Source organism: Bidens hawaiensis, unplaced genomic scaffold (genome assembly GCF_021521415.1).
Source record: "Bidens hawaiensis isolate Kalapana, Puna unplaced genomic scaffold, B.hawaiensis_p1.1 tig00009824_1, whole genome shotgun sequence".
Lineage (NCBI taxonomy): Eukaryota > Viridiplantae > Streptophyta > Magnoliopsida > Asterales > Asteraceae > Bidens > Bidens hawaiensis.
In genome coordinates, this window is record NW_027491734.1 from 614,811 (window position 1) to 633,846 (window position 19,036).

Genomic DNA, 19,036 nt, shown 5'->3' on the forward strand with positions numbered 1-19,036 from the left:
TCCCGATAGTTTCGTAGTTGATGTTTTAAAAACTTCAAGAAAAGTCGATAAGTCATTGATAATTTCCCATTTCTCATTTGAAAAGGGGATTGCCAAATCATTTTCGGCAATACTAGAATGAAACATTTGTAAAGTTTCTCTTTGTTTCAAAGCACTTTGAAACATTATGCAAGTGGAATTCCATCGATGAGGTACATCCCAATTAGCTCCCAAAGATTTTCTTCCCGTATCTTTACAAAATTTTCTATATTCCATTTGTCTTTTTTTACTTTTCTTAAAAACTTCATGTATCATTAGTCTAAAATCGTTTATAACCGATGTAACCTCATCCGAAGCAAGTCCGTCTTGCACGATTAAATTAATGATATGTGCAACACACCTTGAGTGAAAAAATACACCATTGCAAATCGGCGTATATTTTAATTTTAATTTATCAACCGCCGATGTATTATTCGACGCGTTATCAAATGCCATTGAAAATATTTTATTTTCTAGTTTATAAGTTTTTATAACATAATCTAAAATTTCAAACAAATTATCTCCCGTATGTGGATACTCAAAGAGTTCGAAAGCAATGGTGCGTTTCATCATTTCCCACGATGACGGGTCTACCCAATGAGCGGTGACACAAAGATAAGATTCGGGTAGACCATGTGGAGCCGACCAAACATCACTAGTTAAGTTTATTCCCGTATTTATATTTTCAAAATATGCAATTAGTACCTCTTTGGCCTTCTTCCACAATTTTAAACAATAACGTTTAAGAGTATGACGACTTACGTGAGTGTATTGTGGTTGAAGCGTATCTCGAATCATGGCGGTTAAGCGAGGGTTGTCGAAGTGGCTAAACGGCAAAGCTTCTTGAATCACAAACTTCGCCATACGATCTTGAACTCGATCAATTTGGTATGTAAATATTCCGCCTTCACTATCCATTTGCGTTTGTTGCGAATCGACGTTCTTTTTCAACGCCTTGCAATACGGTTTTTCGATGTGTTTCTTCAAATTTGAATTCGAAAGTGGGTTTAAATAAATCCCACAAAACTTGCACCGAGCCTTGAATGAATGGTTACTCAATTCAACCAAATCCCAATTGCACCAAATCTCTTGATTACGATTATGAGGTACAATACGTACGAAACTTGGTTTGGCGTTGGAACCTTGACCAACCGGTGATTGTGAGGCAGCCATAACAACAAATATGAATATAGAAGAAGAGAAAACAAGAGATTAGAGAACTCAAAACGTTGTAATAGCGTTTTTTTGTATTTTTTTGCGTTCGGGTTTGCGTTTTGAGTGTTGTGATGAACCCATGACACCAAATACCTATTTATACTAGTAGTGGGGTGCTTGGGGGAGCCAAAAAACGGCTATTTTTGACCCCAACGGTCAAAAAACGGCCAAAAAAAAACGATTTCCAACGGCTATATTCGATCCAACGGCTAGAACCGGTTAGGAACCGGTTCCGGATGGTTCGGTTCCAGAACCGGTTCCGGTTCCTACCCGCCCACACTCAGAAATGCAAGAACCGGTCATGGATCATCGGGTTGAATCAGATAGGGTCCGGTTCCTGTTCGGGTCCGGTTCGGGTCCGGTTCGGGTCCACCGGTTTGGTTCCAGGAACCGGTTTCGTTGTGTGGCATATGTGACATACTCTCTTTTGAAGTCTATTATTGGCGCAGAGCCTTGGCCATGGTAATGCACGATGCATCATTTGTCTTGGCTTAACTGATAACCTAGAGCAAAGTCTAGTTATTAAATTATGTTTTGATCATACGCATAAGTTATTCTGTTATTGCGTGCAACTTGAGCTACAAAGAAAAGTAAATCATTCACAGATCTAACACTTTCTCCAACATAACATTTCTTCCATACCCCAAACCCAAGCATCTTCTCCTACAACTCCCTCATTAGAGCCTTCTCCCAATCCCAATCTTTCTCACTCTTCAAAACCTTAATCACCAGAGGCCACCCAACCCCCAACACTTACAAACTCGCATTTGTCCTCAAATCTTGCTCCAATTATTCCATTCATCAAGGCTCTCAGCTTCATTCGCGTGTTATTCGATCTGGGTTTTCCTCGAATTCGTTCTTGCACTCTTCGTTGGTTACTTTCTATGCGAAATGTGAGAGTATTGGGTATGCGCGGAAGGTGTTCGACGAAATGCCTGAGAGAAGTTTGGTGGCTTGGAGTGCTATGATTGGTGGGTATGCTAAATTGGGCTTGTGTGATGAAGCTTTGGGTTTGTTTTCGGATATGCAGAAGACGGGGGTGGTCCCGGATGAAGTGACGATAGCGACTGTGGTGTCGGCTTGTGGCGGTTTGGGGGCGTTGGATGTTGGTAGGTGGGTGCATGCTTATGTTAAGAGGAGGAAGATTGTGGTTGATGTTAAGCTTGGTACGGCGTTGATTAATATGTATGCGAAGTGCGGGGAGCTCGATGATTGTCGGGTTTGCGATTCACAGGCTGGCAGAGGATGCTTTGAGCGTAGTTGCACGTATGGAAGAAGCTAAGGTATTGTAAACGAACCAGTTTCGTTACCGATACTTGGTTTTTTTTACAGGTGATTGAAATTTTCTTTTCAGGTGAAACCGAATCACGTAACATTCGTTGGTGTGTTACAAGCATGCGCCCATGGTCAGCTAGTCAACGAGGGTCAACGACACTGGGCTAAGTTACTCGAGTCAGGAATACAACCATCAATAGAGCATTATAGTTGCATGGTCGATCTATTTTGTCGGGCCAACTTATTTCAACAAGCCTACACATTCATAAAAAACATGCCCGTTGACCCTGACCCTGTAATCTGGAGAACGTTTCTCGTAGCCTGCAAGAGAAACAAGGATATCGAGAAAGGAGAGTTAGCCGGTCAACAACTGCTCGCGTTAGAACCGCTTAATCCCGATAATTACGCCCTTTTATCGAGCTTATATGCAGCTTGTTCACAATGGTCTAAAATGGGCCATTTAAGGAAACAAATGAAAGAAAACGGGCTCAAAACCGTTCCCGGATGTAGCTCCATAGTACTTGATGGAACCGTGCACGAGTTTGTGTTAGGGGATTGGTCTCACCCCGAGTCAAAGGACATAAAGGAAGCGTTGAGTGATATTATGAGACGGGTTGAGTTATCGGGCCACAAACCGGATGGCTCGGGCGTGCTTCATGATGTGGGTGATGAAGTGAAAGAAGAGGCTCTTTGTGAGCATAGTGAAAGGTTAGCTATCGCGTATGGGTTGATGAAGACTCGGGCCCCGGTGGTGATTCGGGTTGTGAAGAACCTTAGGGTTTGTGGGGATTGCCATGAAGTGACCAAGATTATTAGTAGGGTTTATGAGAGGGAAATTGTTGTTAGGGATAGAGTTAGGTTTCATAGATTTGTTGGTGGAGGTTGTTCTTGTAAGGATATTTGGTGAGTGGTTAGTGAATATTATTTGTTTGGCTGAATTAGAACTAATATATATTTGTAGTAAATTACTTATGATTTAGGAAATTCTTTTTCACAATAAAATTTGATACTTGTTTACTAGACCATATAATTAACTCACCTCTAAAAAAATAAAAGAAAAGAAAAAAACTTGTAATTGATTAGCCTGCTTTACATGATCCAATTTGCTAAAGAAACAAAATAAAAAGATGAAGAAAATACTGGCCCTAAGGATATGTAAACACATCCATATTTACAACCATAAATCCAATATCTTCACATCTTTGTTAAAACAAAAGAAAACCTCAATAAAGCACTTCAACGAAGGTCAATCTAAATCATTTCTTGTCATGTAGTCAGTAGTCTATCTTCCCTCATTGCCCAAGTTCAAAGATCCATTTTGGAACAATTTCAAGCTCAAATTATTATATCTTTCTCTCGAGTATTGTCGTGATGCTTTCCTCCAATCTGTTCCCGCCTTCATCATCGCGGTGAATTCTTCAAAACTAATCTTACCATCCTGCAATTATCAACCAATACAGAAAAAGTTAACACCTGCTACGGGGAAAAGACGAAGAGTGTGATAACAATATAGATTCAGGACATTTTTTTTTGTAATTATTAAAGTTAAAATCACAATCTGAAAATTACCATATACATAACGAACAAAAACTGTAATTTACTTTGGGATTTTTAAAATTTGAAGAAGTAAGAAAAAAAATGACCTTGTCAGTATCGACATCATGAATGATGGCAGAAATGACTTCTTCATTGTTGGCTTCATCATCTTCATCAGCTAAAGCTTCCCTTAACTCATCAATCTCTATGTAACCACTTTGGTTTTTATCGAAGAACGCAAACGCATCTTTAAGATGGTCATCATTCCCCATCTTTCTTAAATGAACAGAAATCGCAACAAATTCTCCATAGTTCAAGAATCCATCTTTGTCAACATCACCCTATATGCAACAAAATATGAACACCTATCAAGCCATTGACTAAAAGTCAAACGCTTCAATATGAACACTTGTTTGACCCGTCAGAGATAAAACATAACCAGAATTCAACCATTAATAAAACAACAGGTCAAAGTCAACTTAGGACGCTTACAGCTTCCATAAGTATTTGAACGTCTGCATCAGGGATTTGATGTCCAAGTTTCTGCAAGCCCACTTTCAGTTCAGTAATATTAATCTTCCCTTGCTTGTTTGTGTCCATCAAGTCAAACCCTTCCTTTATTCCCGCCACTTCCTCCGCAGACAAATGCTCAGCAATTACCTGGAACAAGATTATCGCATAACAACTTCAGATGAACCAAAAATATATATAGAAAAAAAATTGTGTAAAAAACACAACAATAATGTTCTTACTCTTAGAGCTCTCTTCTTAAGTTTGTTCATGACCGAGAATTGCTTTAGTCTTGCTTTAACGGTTTCACCTAAAGACACGTTTGGAGCCTTTTTTGCATTCTGTATCCATGGATGATCTGGACAAATTTTACAAAAAAGACAATAAAGTTCCAAACTTTAGAAACTTGACACAAACCCCAGGTAGATTTGATTGGTAAGTCTTTATACCTAGAACTTCTTGAGCGGAAAGTCTTAACTTTGGATCCAGATTGAGCATTTTCTTGACAAGATCCTTTGCAGCATCGGATACCTTGGGCCAAGGATCCCTCTTGAAATCCACAACGGATTTAATAATTGCTTGCGCGACACCTTGTTCAGTTTCTGGAATTAAAATGGCAACTAATATTTAAGTCATCACTTGAAAATTCAGTAAACAAAACCACTAAAAGGTTTAAGTTTCAATATTAAGCATAAACATTATGATAATATAGGATATCGATTAGCTTTGCGTTTTGAATTACATTGTGTAAAAAGTTAGTGTTGATCACACGGGTTGAGTTGGCGGTCAACACATATCTTTGAAAAAAGTCAAGATTTGTCGGTGCACTGACCTGCCCAAAATGGCGGGACGCCACAAAGCAATATGTATAAGATTACACCAGCGCTCCAAACATCAACTTCCGGGCCATAGTTTCTTTTCAGGACTTCGGGAGCCATGTAATATGGACTCCCAACAATTTCATTAAATCTTTCTCCTGTTAAATATTAAAATATTCTTTCATTCAATGCAGATAAATAGAGACGTAAAACAATAATGAAGTGCAATATATGGAATAAGACACGTCATGTTGAAAGTTTGCACCTGGTTTGAAGAAAACAGATAACCCGAAATCAATAGCTTTTAAGGCTGCAGTTTCTTTCTTGTTTGCAAACAAGAAGTTTTCGGGTTTAAGATCACGGTGCATAACGCCATGCTTGTGGCACATCTGCAATAAAATAAAGAAATTGAAAAAATATCATTATTTTAATACTAATCGTACAACATCTTTTGTTGCAGACCAACAATCATTTTTGTGAAATACAAAAATAAACACTACATTTCGTAAGAACAAGTGGTCTTAGGTAGATTTCAGAGAAGTTAAAAGCATATAGATTTTTTGTATATATAGAGCTAAACCTGTATGCTACACTAAATTTATTTTTGAACGAAAAATACATAATCTAGCTTTATAATTTACTAAAATCAGCTGCTCCCTAGGGGTGTAAACGAGCCAAGCCGCTCATGAGCTACTCGTGATCAGCTCGCTTAGCTCGAACCAAACCAAGCTCAAAAGAGCTCCAGCCCACGCCTACTAATAAGCTCATTTAATAAATGAGCTCGAGCCCAAGCTTCACTTATCAAGCTCGAGAGTCGAGTCACTTTAAAGTTTAAACTAACTATTGCAACTTCATATAATCATAACAACATAATCTATCAAAAAAGGCAAAAAAAAAACAATAAAGACAAATCATTTCAATAAAACAAACTCACCTGAATAACCTCAACAATAGTCTTGGTCACACCAGCAGCCGCCCTCTCAGTGTAATGTCCTCTAGCAACAATCCGATCAAACAACTCCCCGCCCTCACACAACTCCATAACCAAATGCACCGCATCATCATCCTCATAAGTATCCTTCAAGCTCACAATATTAGGATGAGGTGGCATATGCTTCATAATCTAAACTTCCCTCTTCACATCTTCAATATCCACTCGAGTTCTCAGCTTCTTTTTAGATATGGATTTACACGCGTAAACTTCACCCATCGCTTTATCGGTACACATGTAAGTAATCCCAAATTCCCCTCTACCCATCTCCTTGCCAAGTACATATGCTTTCTCAATCTCATTTCCAGTTGGGTTATCCAAAACAGTTATTTTAAAACCACCATTAGCAGATGGAGTAGACCCACCATAATCTAATGAAAACGGGTTCGGTTTGTTTTTCCCCCTTTTCTTCTCCTCACTGGTGGAAGGTGTAGCACAACAATTACCCATGTAACCCGAGCTTCAAAATCAAAACTTTTCAATATTTGTGTGCTCTAATTTCTAATTTCTGCAACAAAAAGGTTAATACTTGAAGCTTTTTGGATCTTCATCCAAATGGGTCTTATAGATTTCAGTAATTTATAATATCTGAAGCAAAAAAACAATAAATCTTGAAGTTTTTTGGATCTTTATCCAAATGGGTATAATAGATTTCAGTAATTTATAATCTCTGAAGCAAAAAAATTAAATCTTGAAGCTTTTTGTATCCTTATCCAAATGGGTATTATAAATTTCAGTAATTTATAATCTCTGAAGCAAAAAAAATAAATCTTGAAGCTTTTTGAATCCTTATCCAAATGGGTGTTATAGATTTCAGTAATTTATAATCTCTGAAGCATAAAAATTAAATCTTGAAGCTTTTTGGATCCTTATCCAAATGGGTGTTATAAATTTTAGTAATTTATAATCTCTAAGGCAAAAATAATTAAATCTTGAAGCCTTTTAGATCCTTATCCAAATGGGTGTTAGAGATTTCAGTAATATATAATCTCTGAAGCATAAAAATTAAATCTTTAAGCTTTTTGGATATTGAATCCAAATGGGTGTTGAAGATTTCAGTGAATAAATTAACAGCAGCACAAACCCTAAAATGAACAGTTGAAATTAAAGATCAGGAAAGAAAAAAGGTACCTTGAAATGGATAGATCTTGTGGTTGTGGAAGTTAAAGTTGTAACCCTGATATGGGTTTTATCTGATGGTACTTTTTAGCACAAAAGTGATGAAGTTGGAGATTGGCCCGTGATTCTTGGGAGATGTGAGTGGTGAGTTATGGAAATTAAAGGGTTTTGAGGGGTTGAAGAAGAACATACCGACAGTTAACATTTAACTTTTAGGGGCTGCTTCTTTGGTTAAAAAAACTAAAATGCAAATAAAGTTTCTCTTTTTTTAAATAACTATTATGAAACTCGCGTGATGATGTGGCGGCAACAGTTTGTAATGTGATACTTGTTTATGTTAGTTTATCAATCATCTCGTGATATAGTGTACAGTACTTATACGTATGTTAGTTTTCTTAATCGTGTAATATATTACAAAAGCTTATTGCATTGATTGTTTAATTAGTTCGGTTGATACATGTATATAGGGCTGTAAACGAGTTGAGCCAAGCTGGGGGAAGCTCGAGCTCGACTCGAATACATGTTAAGCTAGCTCGGATCAAGCTCGAAACTTTAAGCGAGCTAAACATGGGAGTTTGATCTTGGCTCATTCATAAATCGAGCCAGCTCGGCTCAACTCGAAATGGCTCAAACTTTTTCTTTGAGTTGTTTATGGCTTTTTCATTAGTTTGAACTTAGCTATAAGATCTTATTTTTGAATTAATTGTTATGACCATTATTTATAGAGACCATTCAAGGATGCAAAGGTTTAGATGTAGAAAAGTAGATTTGAGAGTTAACTTATGGGGGGATGCAAAGGAAACATGAAAAATAATATGAGAGAAACATGTTTCGAACTTGGGAAGAGAAACGGTATTGCGTGAACCAGTGTTGAGAAGTAGCAAGCCAAATGCGCCAAAACATTATATTAAAATGTTAGATATATAAACTAAATACTCTACATGAGTAAGATTATCGAGCTATCGAGCCGAGCCATCCCTGGCTCAAGCTCGAAAATGTTCGATTACAAAACGAACAAACTCGGCTTGGCTCGATTTCTAATCGAGATTTTTTCCAAGCTTCGGGCGAGCCATAGGGTTTATAGACACCCATATACCACCAAAAGAATTACAACTCATATCCAAAATAATATTAGTTGGAGTTTATTTTATTCTTTTGATTTTGTATGTGTTTAAACATTTTATGGTTTATAGTTTCATATATAAGTTGTACTTTAATATTGTATTGACTTGTAAAATATAATCTGCACATCGATTTTGAAATTTTTTTATATCTAAACGTCGACAAAAATAAGCACGTCGTAATGGTAGGTTCGGTTTCTAAAAAACATAATGTATTTAAAGATATAAAGGGAAACAAAAATTATAAATAAATTTGTCATATTTTTTGGATAAAGATGAGAGGTTAAATGAGTAACAATTCTCTAATATAACAAAAGTTATCTAAAGTTTAAGGGTAATCATTGTAAGAGAAAAGTGAATGCGGTGTTGTTAAGCGTGTAAGCTTACACGCGAAACTAATCAAAACTACATAGTTTTGATTAAATTTCCCTAAAATCCTTTTGAAGTAAATGCTCTTCCAAAATTGTTCTTTCTCCCTTTGTTTCAAAGATTTCAGTTGTCCATTGTCTGCTTAAAATCAATTCAATCTTTAACCAAAAAATCTTGTTTTTAAAATAATTTCCTTTCTTTTTCCCTTTCCTCTCTTCACTGTCGAATTTCACTTTAAATGATGTACAAATCCATGGTATATAGATCACAACCGAAAGTATTACTCATAAATCTTTGAGATTTGTTTATGGTTGCTTTAAACTAAATGGTGCTTTTGATTTTGTGAAGAATTGCAACAACTTAACTAGAATTATGAAATAATTATATCCAACTAATTTCAATTGTAAGTGGTACTTGTGGTATCGTGAAGAATTGCATAATCTTACTCCAATATAACATGTCTATCAATAGAGTATTTATTTTAATGGAATTAGGATTAGATAGGACTAGTCAGTCGATGACCAAGAAGAGGAAGACACACCGTGAAGTTAGAATCAAGTTTGGAGCGGTATGGACCATCTAACTCAGCAGTAAGTGCATTAATTTCTTAATAAACTTGTGCTCGGTTGGCCTAAGGATTGAAACGATTTTAACTAGACAATGAGCAGATTTAATTTTTGATAGAAAGGGAGAAAGAACAATTCTGGAAGACTAGAAGAGCGTGATTTTACGCATAAGCTTTGATTGGTTTTAAGGAATTCTGGAAGACTACGTAGTTTTGATTGGTTTAACTTGTAAGCTTAAAAGCCTAACAACACTGTATTCACTTTTCCCTTATAGTAAATATTGAATGAGAATGAAAATGTATTTATATAGTTGCATACCTAAGTTGTACTTTAATGCTTCATTAACTTGTACATTATAATCTATACATCCATTTTGAAAAATATTTATATCAAAACGTCGACAAAAATAAGTACGTCGTAATGATAGGTTTGGTTTTTTATAACGACACATTATATTTAAAGATATAGACAAAAACAAACAAATAAATTAATTTGTCATTTTTTTGGTTAAATATGTGGGGTTAAATGTGTAACTATTCTTAAATATTACAAAAATTATCTAAAGTTTAAGGGTAATTATTATAAGTATAGAATGAAAATGAAAAAATATGGTTAGTGAGTGTTGTGTACATACCAAAATGCCATCAAGAATTTAAAATTATAAGCATTCAAAGTTGTACATGTTGCATAATAGTTTGGACCTCTTAAAAATTAAGAGGTCATTGAGACTCTCTTTATATATAGTATATATTATTTACAAAACTAATCCATTGATTAACAAAAATGTCAATCAAAAACTATATGGCTTAGTGGTATCCTAAACTAACCCAGTTCGCTGAGCTATAGGGCTTTAAAAGGGGCGCTATGAATGAGGGGTGATACATCACCAGATGTCTATTACTTGTTTGTTTGAAAGTTCAAACAAGTTCAGATAGAATGCTTTGTAGATGCTCCAAGTTATTTTCACTTTCATTTATTTGGAGAGGATGTGTGAGGGTGACCTGCCACTTGAACATTGTGTCCATCTTATGTGAGGCCTTGCATGAACATGGGTGGCAAAAAGATGAGTTTAGGTGGAGTATTAGTAATCACAGTCCCGTGTCAAGTTGTAAAGACGTGTGCCACACCCAGCTAAGGATGGCAAAGAAATTCAAACCCAACCCGAAAGTTTTGAGACAGGTATTACCTGTCCCCTAGGGTACGAGATGGGCTTGGGAAGGGTATGCGATTTGTAATATGCCGATCACCCGACGCGATTACCCAATAACATAACACTATTTACCGAATTATATACCCGAGCAATCTAACATATATATATATATATATATATATATATATATATAGGATGATTTCTTTTGAGAACCGCTTTGAGTTTTAAGAACTCGAAAGAACTTAACGTAACGACTTTTTTTTAATTTTTTTACACATGCGTAATACGTAAGTGTAAGTAATGTACAAAAAATTACCGTAATTTTTTACACAGCGAATCGACTTATTGCACATGTGTAACTAACATTTAAACTTGTGTAATCATCAAAAATACTTATTCTCTCTCTTGATTCATTTTTTAAACAAATTTAATCTCAGCCACATATTCTAACTCATTTAATTAAATGTGTTGTCCAAAATTGAGTTCTTATAATTCTTACAACTCATCAAATTCTCAAAATATCTCTCCCCTATATATATAACTAGGATAGTACCCGTGTTACACACGGGTTGACATTAGATATGTAACAAAATGTATCTAAAACTACCATACAATATCATAATATATATATATATATATATATATATATATATATATAAACAACCATAATATATCATCAAAATTATAACCCAAAAGATATAATATTTATCTATATTGGAGATACAGATAATAAGATAGTCTACATAAACAGTTAATAATTACACAAACTTAAGTTTATAATATATAAAAGTCATTACAACTAATTAGATGTTAACGTTGCTACACAAACATGATGGTCAAAATTTGCAATTTCAAACAAAATCATCAGTACCTAAAACCTGAAAAAGAAAAACAAAATATGGAAGTCAATTAACTATTTAACTCAAATGTGACTAACATATATCATAAAGACTTCATGTAAACATAAATATGTAAATACTTTTGTTGTAACACACACAAAATGTTTATATGTAACACAAGTTTATATAAATAACAAAAATAAATAAAACTGGTTATAAAAAATTAAAAACTTTTGAAACTATTATATTATTGAAAGAATCATACTAACCATAAACTCTAAAACAAAAGAAGATATAAACATGTGAGGTAAACTTACCAACCATCAGCTTCATCAACAATCCAACAAAAAACCAAACTGCCATCACAACCTACGACACCAAAAAAGCGATTTTAACAGTTTATTGTACGTTTTTATATATTAATGTAATAACATAAACAAACAAACATTGCAATCAATAAATTAAAGAATTAAACTAATTAAGTAAATAAACACATTATTGAATAACTGTCACCTTAAACTTCAACATCAGATTCAAAGGAACTATGAAGATCATCAAAATCGGATTCATAGTTTTGACACTCTAAAAGCCATTTAACCTTCTCACCGACCTCCTCTTTCAAATCAAAATGTGCCCTGTGTTTTCTCTCATTCGAAAGCTTCAACTGATCCAAATCTCTTAAAAGATAAAGATCATTTGATTGCAATATTGATCTTGGCTTCACAGTCTTTTGTTGCCCATTCACATACTTAATAACAAACAAATTCTGAAAAGGATAAAAAAACCATTGACTCACATTGACAACCGGAAGAACCTCTTGATCATGTTGTACAATATCCTCTCGAATAGCATTCATCAGTGAGTTCTCTTCATCAGATAGAACAACTTTTCGATTCCCGGCTGCGTATATTTGATACTTCTTGAGAATATCAAAAGACAAAACAGAGTAGATGTTATGCTTGTGAATTACCGAGCGATCATTGATAATGAACTCATATCAATTGTTATCGGAGCAAAACTTTCAGTTAACAATTGTCGACATTGTGGACGAAAATGAAAAACTGATTGTATTTGATTGTCTGATTAAAGAAATTAGGGTGTGATTATTCATCTTCAAAAACCGTATAAATTAATCAAAAATAATGGCGGTTATTGAATCCATAAAACTAATTATTAACCCTATACTTTTAGACTATTTATCAACATTATACCTATATTTTGTTTATTTTTTAAATCTGGGAAATAGATAAGATATACAATATATATCAAATAAATTATAATTAAAAACATACATGTTTAATAATTTATACTATAAATACAAGATAAAAAAAGATACATAAAAAATGTATATAAACTACCATACAATATCATAATATATATATATATATATATATATAAACAAAAATAATATATCATTAAATTTAGAACCCAAAAAGATATAATATTTATCTATATTGGAGATATAGTTAATAAGATAGTCTACATAAACTGTTAATAATTACACAAACTTAAGTTTATAATAAAAGTCATTACAACTAATTAGATGTTAACGTTGCTATACCAACATGATAGGCAAAATTTGCAACCTAAAACAAAATCATCAGTACCTAAAACCGGTTTGATATTAGATATATAACACAATGTATATAAACTAACATACAATATAATAATATATAACGAAATATAAACATTCAAAATTTATTAACATATAATGCTATATAAACATTCATAAACATCCACAAAAAGAAGTACACCAAACCATTGTCTAAATAATCACCTAATAGAAACAAACGATTCATTGTCTTATCAACCACATTAAACCATTAGATTTTTACATTAATTGAACAGGATGACCTTGAAAACTTCCGTCCAAAACAAAACCATGCACCTTAACCACCTGGAAAATATAAAAAAACCATGGAACGTTATTAAGAATTAAACCAAAAAGTTAATATATATATATAATGAATGGATGATATCTACAATATGTAGCTACTATGTTGAGGTCAAAAGAAAATAAAACAATTTTATAACCTAAGTTTATAACCAGAAACAAAAAAAAATTATTCAAATTGGTAATTACAAATCAAAGTATATTGAAAATATAATATTAGAGAGATAAACATATTAAAAGTAATCACTAATACCAAATAATTAAAAATCTAATACTGTTAATACAATCTTCATGCTAACACAAAATAAATATAAACATAAAAGGTATAATCTAAAAGAAAATATAAACATGTGGATTTTAAGTTTACCAAAAATGAACTTACATCACAACCCACCAAAAACCGCAAACTGTCATAACAACCTGACAAAACAAAAAACAAACTGTTATAGGTGTGTATTGTACTTTTTTAAAAGCCTATGTATATGACGTAAACTACTAACATAAAGTAAAAAAGCAAAGTAAAAAATAAAGTCAAAAATTATATTTATCAAAAATCTAACTACATATGTGATCTGATTTACCTTAAACATCTGAAGAAGAACCAAAATAGCTTTGAAGATCATCAAAATCGGATTCATAATTTTGACAACCTAACAGCCATTTAACCTTCTCAGCCACCTCATTCTCCAAATCCAAATGTGCTCTTGCTTTAAAAACGTTTGAAAGCTTCAAGAAATCTAAATCTCTTAAAAGAAAAATGTCATTCGATTGCAATATGGACTTCGGATTAACAGTCTTTTGCTGACCATTCACATATTTGATAACAACATTATTTTGCATAGGATAATAAAACCACTCCCTAACATTGACAAAAGGAAGTAGATATTGTTCATGTTGAAAAATCTCTTAATTTAGAACATTCAATAGTTCTCTCTCTTCGTCGTTAATAACTTGTTTGCGGTTTCCGTATCCTATTATTTGGTACTTAAACGGAATGCTAAAAGACATAACTGATTCGATAGAGGGCTTATGGATTGTAGACAAATCACTAAGAATAAACTGATAATTATTGGTTTCGGATGAAAATTTCCAAGAAACAATTGTTGTCATTGTTGAAGATAATGGGAGAGATGAAGTTTTCTAAGAAACTGATTATTGAATAAGTTATAGTTATTGTTTATCTTCCAAAGAGTCTTTATTTAATTAATAATAAAAATGACGGTTTATTGAATCCATAAAACTCATGATTATCCCTATATTCAAGAAACTATTGATGAAAATTTAACCTATTCTCCTATTTATTAAATGTAGTAAATTGATAAGATATAAATGTACATAACATATATTTCGGATATATATATATATATATATATATAAATTAGTATAATATTTAGCTATAAATAAAAGTCTATAAAATTAAATTTCAAAAACATAAAAGATATACTACAAAAACCATAAACAACTAAACATAATTGAACATACAAACATGTCCCTATAGTTAAACAAAACATTATAAACATTATAATAATACAATCCTTTTATTAAAAAACCTTAAACATATTTAAAAAGATACAAACGTAAACAAAAAAGTATTGTCAAAAAATTTATACAAGGTTTCCAAAGATTTCCTTATACACAACATTTTTGGTTTCACTAATCAATTTGGATTCCTTATCTAATAAAACAATCTTAATACCTTCGTGAGTCTTCACTTTAGACAAAGCAACATAAAGCTGGCCATGGGTAAAAATCGGGTCTTTTAAATACAATCCAACACGCGATAAAGATTGTCCTTGACTTTTATTAATAGTCATTGCAAAACAAACCGATATAGGAAACTGTCTCCTTTTTAACTTGAAGGGAAGCTTCTTATCAGACAGTGTAAGACTTATTCTGTTAAGTAAAGTACGAAATCCAATATTTGTACCAGAAACAACCTTAGCTTCAATGACGCGTTTACCCAAACTAACAACTTGTAGTCGAGTTCCATTGCACAACCCTTTTTTCTAATTAATATTCCGTAGTAACATAATAGGAACTCCAACCTTAAGTAACAAACGATGATTTGGCATTCCGGACATCTTTATACCATTAAGAAAATCAGGAGAGTACAACACGGGATCAAAATCCTCAGATACACTTTCAACCTCGTCGATGCTATCTGAACTTAAGTACTCCATTTCTTGACCAGGAAAATACGCTAAAATACGATCATTAATCTCTTGAACAACATCATTTAATGGAGCAAGCAAAGCCCGTTCTTAAAAGTAGGTAAGATCATTAAACCTATCTAACATATAAGGATAAACAAAGTCTATCAAATCAGACATAGGATCAAGGGAATCTTTCATTAAAAGATCCTCTGGAATTGTTATAGTGGCTTCACCATCATTAGGACCACCAAGATTACCTTGACCAATATCCAACAACCAATCAGCAAATTGTTTAATCTCTAAAAGTATTTCACATTTGAGAACCAACGGTCAACCTCATGTTCTTGGTTGATTTCAAAACCTTACAATTTGACCATATGTAAGAAGAACTAATTGTGGCGTTCACACAATCGTTTCTTATTCCATTCTGTACAACAGGATAAATCTGTCTGAAATCATCACCAAGAACAACTACCTTACCTCCAAACAATGATCCAGAAGTGTTGCCCAAATCAACGTTCATAACATCTTTTAGGGTTCTGTCCAATGCTTCGAATGCATGTTTATGAATCATGGGAGCTTAATCCCAAATTATTAATGATGTTTTTTTAAATAACTCAGAAACATCTGTATTACCCTTAACCTGAAAATGTTGAATATGTTTAAATTATATTCATTAAAATAATTTAAAAACATACATTTAAATGTGAAATAATATAGACTTAATGAAATTTATAGTTACCTAACATTGGGAGTCCTCGGTAAGATTGATTGTAATAAGGAATCTGGAATGAGCCGTTCTACCGCCTTCTAATAACAAAGATGCTATTCCACTTGAAGCAACATTAAGAACAATTTCTCCCTTTGACCGAATTGAGGCAGATAAGGTTTTCCATAAGTATGTTTTGCCGGTACCGCCGTAACCATACACGAAAAAAACACCACCTTTTTTACGTTTCACGGAGTTGAATATTTCGTTGTAAACGCTTTTTTGTTCATCAGTTATAGATGTGTACAAAAGCTTAAAATCATTTGACAAAGAATCCTTATCATAAGATAATTCTTCCATCATAAGAGGATTCATTGACGTAGAAACAGATTCCCGATCCGGAAAAGGCATGTCTGAAAACCTACGTAGAGATGAATTGTTGTATACCAAAATATCCTCAATCTGAAGTAATGCCAAGTTCTTCAATTGATCGTCACTAAGAGACAAACCTGAAAAAAAAAATCTACCTTAAACCAAACTAAAAAAAGACAAGTTCACACATATAACAAAACTAACCTGGATTCTTGTGTTTCTTTTGTTGATGATAAAGAATCCTGTCGACTAAAATTTGCCATGTATTATCCCATACGTAATCTGGTCTTCATAAGGACGATGTTATAAGCATTGTTGCAAACAAATTTCTTAAATAATATCCGTTTGCGGTATGGCTTGCTTCCTCAATTGCTTCTATTCCTTATCATCGTCTAAAAGCCCTCTTTTGTAACAGGCATCTCTAAAAGAATCACAAACAAAACCATCTACTGTTCGAATATCTTCAAAACTTTTCGGTTCTTTAACCTTGTTTAAAAGAATTCTTAAGTAGTATGCCTCGTCAAATGATGCGGGAACGGCATGAATTCTACCAATAGCAAACCCACTGTGTCTTTCTACCCATTTGGGTGGTGATGTTTTTTTCCATACAAACTGTGTTGGAAACTCAGCATATGATAGCCTCCTTGCATGCTCGTAGTTCCTATTAGCTTCCATCCAACCATAAACATTGAAACTGAATTGGAAGTCTTGGTAAGAACATCGTCAATATCTTCCTCAGAGCCATAAATTATCTGTTGTTGACCAGGTAAATGAAAAGGAAGTCTCGTAACAGCCGGGACCTTGTAATGAACATCAAAAGCAAATATCTTCCAAGCAGCCTCACATGCAGAAAGATATCTACAATCGTAAAAAGCTTTAATCTCATCTACTTGAGGATCTTCATTGTCGTCGGTGTTATTTTGGACAAGGGAAATTGTAGCTCGATCTGGACCCTTATTCATATATTTAAACAGATACTTGATTGATCCTTCTTGATTGCACCACTCGACGTTTATATGTGCTTGAAACTTTCGTAAAAGAATTTTGTTGTAAGGCACAACACTTCTATTATCTAGAATTATACCTTTCTTAACGACATAACGCCCATTGTCTCTTCTTTTATAAAGCAGAAAACCGTTGGAATCTATACTTGTCTCATTTTGAAATCGTTTTGGGAAATTTTTTGAACATTCTCTATCAATCATGCAGCTACAGCTCGGATTAGCCTCACCACAAGGACCATGAAGCATATGATCTGAAACAAGCTGGTATAGGTCTGGTTCAGTGACCTTGTCAGGAATTTCACTTGAAATAAAATTATCTATAAATAAAATTATCTATATGGGATGGATTGTGAATTTTATTCTCTGGAGCAATGAATAGGCAAATATGGGCATGAGGCAGACCACGTTTCTGAAATTCAATTTTGTAAACGGCTGCATTTGGAATCAAACAAATAAATTAGCAAGAATTAAATAAAATAAATATCTTTAACAAACAGTAAAGAAAATATTAAAAAAAATATTAGATAGGCAACCGAACCTGCTTTAATTTTTCCAAACAAAGCCTTATCCTTCATCAACTTAATCATTGAATCAAGCTTTATTTTGAATATCCGACATAGTATATCTGGCCTGTCTTCAGAATTTAAATTGGTATCCTTTAAAAAACGTTTTACTTCTGGCCAACCTGGATTGCACGTAATGGTTAAGAAAAAATCCGGATAACCGTACCATCTACAAAGACACATAGCGTCCAAGTAATTTTGCATCATATATCTACTTCTACCAGTAAAAGATGACGAAAGGATTACACGCTGCCCAGATGTTGAAGCATCTGAATTTCCTGCCGTCTTAAGGTTTCGAATGCTTTCATAGGTGTCAGACCTAAGTTCACTCTGTTTTCCACGTATAAAATGCAACCTTTGACTCTCAACCATGGTATATTCGTCAACCAAAAGCTGCTGAAAAAGCCTTCGTCCATTTAAGGATAGTTAGAATTTGTTAGGCCTGTCTTGTAACCTATATGCAAAGAACTTTCGCATAGTGCACTTCTTACGGGCAGCCGTAGACGAATGATCGACATTCCTGTGAGGAATGTCTACTTTATAACCATCCTCACCAAAAGGAAAAAGCAAAGGAAATTGTAGAGGACTATAAGAAGGATGAAGTTCACTAATTCGTCGAAGACCACCAGAACTGGAGTTAACTATAATATTTCTCTTGTCCATTGCGTCACCAAAATCTCCAACGATAAGAGCGGCAACCTCAGAGGCAGTTGGTAAGTTATAAGTCCTACCATCGTATTTCCTTGTTCCAACAATGCGAAGCTTCAAATCAGTCTAAGGATTTTCTTTAAAAGTATCACGTACCATACGATAT

The 19,036-nt window shown here is 33.7% G+C and overlaps 1 protein-coding gene and 2 pseudogenes across 3 annotated transcripts; 1 reads left to right on the plus strand and 2 right to left on the minus strand.

Moving 5' to 3' along the window:
• The first annotated feature begins 1,879 nt into the window (after nucleotides 1-1,879).
• On the plus strand, nucleotides 1,880-3,430 carry LOC143533601 (pentatricopeptide repeat-containing protein At1g59720, chloroplastic/mitochondrial pseudogene; annotated as a pseudogene). The gene is made up of 2 exons (XR_013135388.1): nucleotides 1,880-2,516; nucleotides 2,588-3,430. The product of XR_013135388.1 is annotated as a pentatricopeptide repeat-containing protein At1g59720, chloroplastic/mitochondrial pseudogene (transcript).
• Nucleotides 3,431-3,559: 129 nt separating this feature from the next.
• On the minus strand, nucleotides 3,560-8,841 carry LOC143533617 (calcium-dependent protein kinase 7-like; annotated as a pseudogene). Its single transcript, XR_013135391.1, has 9 exons — nucleotides 7,495-8,841; nucleotides 6,307-6,871; nucleotides 5,638-5,761; nucleotides 5,387-5,530; nucleotides 5,004-5,156; nucleotides 4,797-4,912; nucleotides 4,537-4,704; nucleotides 4,152-4,385; nucleotides 3,560-3,946 (listed from the first exon to the last, which is right to left on the minus strand). The product of XR_013135391.1 is annotated as a calcium-dependent protein kinase 7-like (transcript).
• A 7,475-nt stretch (nucleotides 8,842-16,316) lies between these two features.
• On the minus strand, nucleotides 16,317-18,594 carry LOC143533627 (uncharacterized). Its single transcript, XM_077028342.1, has 4 exons — nucleotides 18,198-18,594; nucleotides 18,062-18,091; nucleotides 17,269-17,976; nucleotides 16,317-16,792 (listed from the first exon to the last, which is right to left on the minus strand). The coding sequence occupies exons 1-4, from the start codon at nucleotides 18,592-18,594 to the stop codon at nucleotides 16,317-16,319; spliced, it is 1,611 nt and encodes a 536-aa protein (XP_076884457.1).
• Nucleotides 18,595-19,036: the final 442 nt, after the last annotated feature.